The sequence below is a fragment of the Chiloscyllium plagiosum genome, unplaced genomic scaffold, assembly GCF_004010195.1.
Source record: "Chiloscyllium plagiosum isolate BGI_BamShark_2017 unplaced genomic scaffold, ASM401019v2 scaf_11553, whole genome shotgun sequence".
Classification (NCBI taxonomy): domain Eukaryota; kingdom Metazoa; phylum Chordata; class Chondrichthyes; order Orectolobiformes; family Hemiscylliidae; genus Chiloscyllium; species Chiloscyllium plagiosum.
The window spans coordinates 9,033-17,177 of NW_025213285.1; the positions used below are offsets into that span (position 1 = coordinate 9,033).

Here is an 8,145-nt window from a genome sequence, read left to right on the forward strand (position 1 = left end):
GATTTGGAATAGACTTCCATAGTTTTATGACCTAAGCAGGATGAAGACTTATGCACCTATGGTGGAGCAATTAAAATCAGGGATGTTCAAGAGGTCAGAATTACATGCACACAGTTGTCTCAGAAGCTACAGGTTGAAGATGACAGATTAAGAGGGGCAAGGTCAATGGAGGGAAGAGGAATTAAAAATGAAAGTTTTGAAATCAAGGCTGTTTAACTGGGAACCAATGTAGGTCAGTAGACAGAAGTAATGAATGAAATATACATGGGGAGAGTTCAGATGGTAAAATGTAGGGCATCTGCCTGGAATGTGTTGCAAGTCAATTCTAGAAGTGACAATGGCATGCATGAGATTTTTAGCAGCAATGAGCTGAGACGAGGGCAAAGTAATGTACTGTTATACATAATAATAAGTTTTCCTAGTGTTGAAGTAAATATATTTGGAAATTCAACTCAAGTCAAATATATGACACCAAGGTTACAAACTATCTGAAATTAGTCTCAGACAACTGCTAGGGTGAAGGATGCATTGGTGGTTAGGGGATGGTTTAGAGCAGGGACTAAGAGCAATGACTTTGGTCTCCCAATATATAAATAGAGGTAATTTCTGTATGTCCACTACTGAACATCTGATCAGCGGATTAATAATTCAATAGTCATGAAGGAGACAAGATAAACAGTGATGAGTATAGCTGTGTATTGTCAGTCTACTTGCAAAAACTAATGCTGTATCTTTGGATGATGTTACCAAAAGCTATATGCTCTGGCTACATGTAAAGTGTAAATGCAAGTGCAAAATAAATAGTTAACAAACTCAGTATTTTTATTGTCATGACTGAATTAAAAATCCAATTTTAATATACATTTTGATATAATTAGTGACTGGTTTAAAACACATGGAACAGCCCAATAAAGATGGCTACTACGATCATGTAATCAAAAACTTCTCAGAAGTCAAAGTCAGCAAAGAACATTTGGCTGTATTTACTCATTTTATATATAAAATATGAAAATTCAATTGTGTTTTTTTTAATTGTGTTGAGGGAGGTGAGTGGTCACAGGACAGGAAGTGCTCTTGTTTTTCTTAGATTACAGATGTGCAACTGACTGAATCTCAGGTGATCATCCAAAGACAACACCTCCAGCATTCCATTGGTAAACCTGAATCTAAAACTCTGACTCACCGGCATGATCCTTCCAATCAGAGGATGCAGTCCACTTGCCGATTGGAAAATGTTGTTTAAAACATACTCATACAAAATCCCATATTGAACCAAAATAAATAGACTAAAACAGAGAACATCCTGTCACATTTTTTAATCTTCACACACGATTAGGGACACGTGATTTCCCAAAGAATTTACCATGATATTTTAAATCAAATGGGCTGAGCACTTTGCGGATCCCCATCATGTTCATTGTTGCAATTCTTTCAAATGTCCAGGGATTCTGGTTGTTTCTGGCCTTTTGCTCATCTTCCTTCAGCATTTCCTCCAAGGTTTTCTTGCTGACTACCTTGGCAGGAAAAGGCAATTTCTTTGCAACTTCCAATAAAAATGGTTCCACTTCCTCAAAGGCACACCGACCTCCAAACTCTACAATAATCCGGCCATACTTAACTGGAGTGACATAGTGGTCAATGGCTCCTTTCCCGCCGCCCATTCTCTGACCTAACCCTTTGCGTGTGATGGGTTTATATGGAGCATTCACACGCCAGCGAGCAAACATGGTTTTGGGATCCATTTGTCGGTTAATGGTGAGGCGCATCATTTCAAAGTGACCCCAGTGAAGATAACCACCTCCGAGAGCCTGGGGGAGAGGAAGAAGTGAAAAGGAAGGAGAAAGGGGTGAAACCAAGAGGAGAGGAGAGCAAAGGGAGGTTAGGAGGATGGGAAAAGGGGTATGAAAGCATGGGAGGAATTGGAAATGTGGGGGAGATGAAGGGGGAGAAGATTAGGAAGAAAGGGAAAAGAATGTTGGAAATTAACAAAACATTAGTATTAAAACTAGTTTTTGATAGAACAGTTTAGTTTGTTTCATTACAGAGTCATAGAGATGTACAGCATGGAAACAGACCCTTTGGTCCAACCCATCCATGCCAACTGCTACATTTTCTAGATTAAATTGTTCTACACAAGGTTTCAGGTTCAACACATTCAGATTTTGCTTTAGCCATCATTCTCCGCCCAAAAGGGAACATCCTACTATAAAGACCATAAAACATAAGAACAGCAGTAGCCCTGCTCTGCCGTTCAACGAGATTGTGGCTGTGCTTTTCTCACATTCACTTTCCTGCCTTTTCCCCCAAGCCTCGATTCCTCCACTGAGCAAAAATCTATCTCAGCCTTAAGCATACTCAAGGATTCTGCTTCCACATCTCTCTACGGCAAGGAATTCCAAAAACTCTCAACCTTCTTAAGGAAAAATTCCCCCTCATCTCAATCTTAAATTGGCACCTCTTTATTCTGAGACAATGCCCTCTGGTCCTAGACTCTCCCATGAAGGGAAACATCTGTTGGTTTTAACTCTGTCAAGCCCCTTAAGAATCCTCTATGTTTCAATGAGATCACCTCTCATTCTTCTAAACTCCAATAAGTAGAATCCTTGTTTAGCCTTTAGTCATAAGACAATCCTGAGCTGAAAATGTGTTGCTGGAAAAGCGCAGGTCAAGCAGCATCCAAGGAGCAGGAGAATCGATGTTTCGTGCATGAGCCCTTCTTCAGGAATGTAGAGGGAGGAAGAGAGCTTCTTCAATCCTTGAAAGAGGATTCGCAGTAGGTTAAAATCTTCTAGGAGAAAGTGAGGACTGCCCTCATAAGACAATTCCCCCCATAACAGGGATCATCCTAGTGAACTTTTTCTGAACTGCCTCCAATTAAATAATATATTTCCTTATTGAAGGAGACCAAATCTGCTCTGAGCACTCTAGATGTGGTCTCATCAGCACCTTGTACAGTTGCAGTAAGGTTTCCTTACTCATACTCCAACCCCCTTGAAATAAGGGCCAACATTCCATTAGCCTCCCTGCTCCACCCTGTGTGTTAGCTTTCTGTGCTTTGTGCATAAGATCCCCCAAGTCTCTTTGTGTTGCAGCTTTCTGCAGTTTCTCTTCATTTAAATAGCACCCTGTTCCTTTGTTCTCCCTTCTAAAACAAACATTTTCCCACATTATACACCATTTGTCAACTTCTTGCCCATTTAGGTCATAAAGGCATATTGACATGTTAAACTATTCCGTTACTATCTGGAAACTAAATTATTTTTCTCTCAACTTGCCTTTCCATTTATTTTTGTGTCATCTGCAAATTTGGCTCGAGTACATTGCAAATTAAAAACTTGGAGGAAAAAAGTCATTGTCAAATTATAATCCCAGAACTAATAATCTTCCCACTGTGATCAAACAGACATCAGTTTTTGCAGCAAAAACTGAATTGAGACATGTTCCACACACACTCAAAACCTACAGTTTGAACACAGTCCGCACTCCACACTATCGCAAATTGCTCGAGCCAGTGCTAGCAGCTCACTGCTCATCACAAAACCTTTGGTTAGACATAATGTTGTAGCTTACATTGAAGGAAACAAAAGTGAGCAGGGGGTGCCTTTGGTCAGAGTACACCCCTTCCTCACCAGTGTGTAAAACATTTTTTGCCCCAGACATGCCCACATGGTTTACGGTCATCTCAAAAACTCCCTAACCTTTTCCCAAACTGCTTTGGTTATTTCAGTTCTAGGCAGGGTCAAGGAATAAATACTTAGAAACTGGGATCAAGAAAAGGAAAGGCAAAAATCACACCAGCTGTGTACTGACCAACTGACCCTGGGGAAACAAGTTTTGCAATACAAATTTCTGAACCTGTAATCTGACATCTCGTTATACGATTGACTGTTTACAACTGAGCTCGTGTGTGGATGTCTAGGCATTCACAGAATTGTTACAGCACAGAAGGGGGCCGTTGAGCCTGTGCTAGCTTTTCAAATGAGCCTTACTACCTAGTGCCAAGCTCCTGCCTTTTTCACATGCCCTTGCACATTGGATGGTTATTTCTATCCAAACAATGAACCTGCCTCCACACCCTCACCAGGTTTGATGCCTAATGGGTACTGGTAGAACTGGTAGAGACTATAATGGGGAGTTTTGATTTCAATAATCAAACTGATTTTTATTTATTTACTTAAATAAAAGTTGAATAACCTTGCGAATTTCTAGTTGGGTAATTCAGATACTTACTACAATGCCATACTCTCCTCGTGTGAGTGTATTAGCCCTAGTTGCTGGTCCACGAATATCTCCCAGTCTTTTCATCCAACGCCTAGACTTCTTGTAGTTAGGGACTTTATTGAGGAATTTTAGCTTCGGCTTCTCCGGAATGATCACATCTAAAAAGAGAAACTCTCAAGCATCAATCAGACCATCTCAGCCACTCATTATGCCCCAGCAAAGGTGTATATACTGTGCCCTTCTTTTTCACAGAATATACTTTGTGTTACAAACTTTACTTCAGAAACATACTTGTGTTGGACAGGTCCTCTGAAATTTTTCAAAGCCAAGGGGGCACCTCAAATGCAAACAAAGGATGAGAACTCCCACCCTACATTACAACAGCACCCCAACTTCTGTTAAACTGTCAAACCTGCAACATATGTGATTTAAAACAATACCATGTGGTGCATTTACTAACCAAGCCACTGGGATGACACCATTACCATAACAATTGCTCAAAAGCAAATGCTTTTCTTGTTTCCCATCAAATCCAATTACTGCTGTCACTCTCACTGCAACCCTGCCTGAAAGCACAACATACAGTTTAAAATTTCTTTCATCTCACCATCATAACGCGGAGGAATCTCATACGTCTTTAGTCCAGCAGGAAGAACCTTGGCATCAATCTGATATAGGCCTGTAGAGGAATTAGACGTTAACTGAACATGAGACAATCAATCACTTACAGCACCAGCATCTAGACGCTCCTTGATGCTTTTGTTGCTGACTATAACGGAAGATACAAAGCCAAAGCATATCAGATACTACAGCAGACTCAACTAAACCACATTTTAACAAAAGTTTAATAGCACAACTGTGATTCAGAATGCTTGCTTTTGCACTATCTACTTTTTCTCTGTTTTCCCCGTTATCTCACTGTTGGTCACAAGACCAGATTTCGAGCCAGAACCATCACAGCTGCTTCCCTTCAGGAAGATGTGAGCAGTTTGTAATCATTCTGCGGGAAAGCGACCTTCCGCGAATCAAACCGCCCCCGTCCGAATCCAGGAAGGCCCGGCGTTACCTTTGCAGCCAGAGTTATTATTAATTCCCAGTCGGGCAAGGCCCAGGCGCCGGAGGAGAGCGGCCATTGCAGCGGTGTCACACCCACACCGGCCCCCCCCGGAAGACACACTCGGCCGGACCCACACAAAGGTTCCGCCTGCGGCTCGGGCGGACACAAGGAGGAAGGACAGCCCCGAGCCTCTCCCATTGGCTGTTCATCCCTCTCCCGCCAGAAATCGGTCCCTGTCGCCCTTCAATTCCAGTCCCACGTTGGTCCCAGAATACTATCCATGTGGCGTCCCAATCCCTATCTCCTGTTGGCCATCTGACCTCAGGCTTCCCGTTGGCCTTCTCCATCGATCTGCCTCTGCACCTTGACCCCTGAGGTAAAAACAACCTTGACCCCTGATACCTGCTGAAGGTTAGAGGGATGGGGGTGGGGGAAATGGTAAACGCAGGAATGATGACCGGGGAGTCCAGAACCAGGGGTCACAGTCTCAGGATACAGGGTTGATCGATTGATTTGAATATTTGGACAAAGTGAGGACTGCAGATGCTGGAGATCAGAGTCAAACACTGTGGTGCTGGAAAAGCGCAGGCAGCGTCCCAGGAACAGGAGAGTCGACGTTTCGAACATAAGCTCTTCATTAGGACCGCCTCCCCCACACATTCCTGATGAAGAGCATATGCTGTAAATGTTGACTCTCCTGGGATGCTGTCTGACTGGCTGTGCTTTTCCAGCACCATACCTTTTGAATCTGACTTGATATATTGTCAAATGAACCTAAGTACTGTGAAAAGCTTTGTTTGCAAGCAGTACAGGCAGATCAGAGTAATCAAGGACATACAGATCATATGGGGGGGGGGGGGGGGGGGAACTTAAGACAGAGTAAGGCATCCAACTATGTCACACAGGATGTACATGAGGCAGGATCAACACTAACAAGATAACATTATTTGAAATTACAGCATCCATTCATGAGTCTAATAACACCAGGAAGAAGCTGTTCTTAAACCTGCTGGTGCAGGTCTGTTCAAGCTTCTGTGTCTTCTGCCGAATGGAAGTTGTTGGAGAGCATTAATGGGGTGAGATGGTCTTTGATGACATTGGCAGACTTTCCACAGCAATGAGATGTGTAAATAGTGGATGGGAAGTTAGCTTCCATGATTACCTCGGCTGTGCACACCACCTTCTGTAGTTTCTTATGGTTCTGGGCAGTGCAGTTGCTCAGAAAATTAACAAATTTAACATTTACGTGAAATCTGAAAGACATAAATTTAAGGTGAAGGGTGGAAGGTATAGGGGAGATGTCACGGGTGGGTTCTTTATGGGCAGTGCAGTTGCTCAGAAAATTAACAAATTTAACATTTACTGTGAAATCTGAAAGACATAAATTTAAGGTGAAGGGTGGAAGGTAGAGGGGAGATGTCACGGGTGGGTTCTTTACCCAGAGAGTGGTGGGTGCCTGTGGGAGTGGTAGAGTCAGAATCTTTGGATCCCGTGACTGGGTGAGATTCTGAAGATTCCCAGGAGGCGTAGGCGCCAGCACCTTGCTGGTCTTTCCCTTCATCTCGAGCGCTGAATTGGCCCCTTTGTGTGAGAGGACTGGGAATCTGTGGATCGTCCCAGCGCTGGGGTTCGAATCAAACAGGGTTGCGGGTGTGCTCCCTGACCCATCTGTATTCCCCTCCCCACATTATTAGTGGCACAGATAACACAAGGTTTACAATATTCCTGGGAGTAATGAGTAAATCCCTTCGTGTACCAGTGTGTCGAAATAATGTCATACATCAAGAAGCCCAAAATGACGACGGCCACTCTACGACAGAAAGGCATTCAGGGCCTGTTCGCGATCTCCCCACGACGGATGATGAGTCAGATGGTGAGAGTACTGGCATACGATCATCTAACCAGGTAGTTCTGCAAGCACCAATGGTTGAAGTTGCAGATCCAGAAGGGCACTCAATGCTGGTCCACCAACCATGGACCATGAAGGATTTGGAAATAGCCTATGGGCAGTTGCCTGACCAACGCGAGGTTGGAGGCAATAAGTTCACTGATGAGGTGACAAAGTTCTGTACCGAGTTCCATCCTACGTCACATGAGATGAGACGTCTCTTGGGACGAAACTGGGTGCCGATGATCGCCAAAATCAAGTATAACTGGCCAGCTGTAAACATCCATGCCAGATCAACCGACCTGCAAGCAGAAGAGAACGGAGACTTAAATGCTTTTGCTGCAACGATGGCAACCGCCTGTAGGCAGGCATTCCCAGTGCGAATGGACATGACCAAAATAGCAATGTGTAAACAACGAGAAGGTGAGACAGTGTCCCAGTATCTTACGAGCCTCACTGAAGTCCATAACGTCCATAGTGGACTGAGACCACCTGATGACAAAACGACGGCAGAAATCACTGTGTACGAAGCACACCTGAGGACTAGCTTCATCAATGGAATGAAGGATGAAATAGCGAAAAAGGTAAAAGGCACATGTTTTACCTGGGATACAGGAAAGCTGAATTTGATAGAACCACATGCAATACATGCTGAAAAATTGCTTACCCAAGAGAAGGATAAGCAGAAATTAAAGATTGAACAGCAAGCACATAAAGCTCAGCTTACTATGATGTAATTGGTCATCCAGCCATTGGAAGGAGGTGCTGCGGGAGGAGAGAGAGGCAGAGGTGGAAGTCGCGGAAGAGGAAGAGGAAGGGGTCATGGAAGAGGTGCTGGCAGAGGTAGATCTGGCGGGTGCTCTGTTTGTGGAGCAATGGACCACTGGGTGAGACAGTGCCCACACAGACAGCCTCGATCGGCCCTGGAGGCTGAGCGGCAGGGTGACTGACAGGGGAAGGCTGAGGTGGAGGTGGGCCG

At 43.9% G+C, this 8,145-nt stretch overlaps 2 protein-coding genes across 2 annotated transcripts; one reads left to right on the forward strand and one right to left on the reverse strand.

Moving 5' to 3' along the window:
- Positions 1-801: 801 nt before the first annotated feature.
- Positions 802-5,404, reverse strand: mrpl16 (mitochondrial ribosomal protein L16). Its single transcript, XM_043686202.1, has 4 exons — positions 5,288-5,404; positions 4,829-4,900; positions 4,231-4,379; positions 802-1,808 (listed from the first exon to the last, which is right to left on the reverse strand). The coding sequence occupies exons 1-4, from the start codon at positions 5,352-5,354 to the stop codon at positions 1,323-1,325; spliced, it is 774 nt and encodes a 257-aa protein (XP_043542137.1). The 5' UTR covers positions 5,355-5,404; the 3' UTR covers positions 802-1,322.
- Positions 5,405-5,479: 75 nt separating this feature from the next.
- LOC122547599 lies at positions 5,480-7,942 on the forward strand. Its single transcript, XM_043686204.1, has 2 exons — positions 5,480-5,654; positions 7,038-7,942. Exon 2 carries the CDS (start codon positions 7,202-7,204, stop codon positions 7,901-7,903), a length of 702 nt encoding a protein of 233 aa, XP_043542139.1. The 5' UTR covers positions 5,480-5,654; positions 7,038-7,201; the 3' UTR covers positions 7,904-7,942.
- The last annotated feature ends 203 nt before the right edge of the window (positions 7,943-8,145 follow it).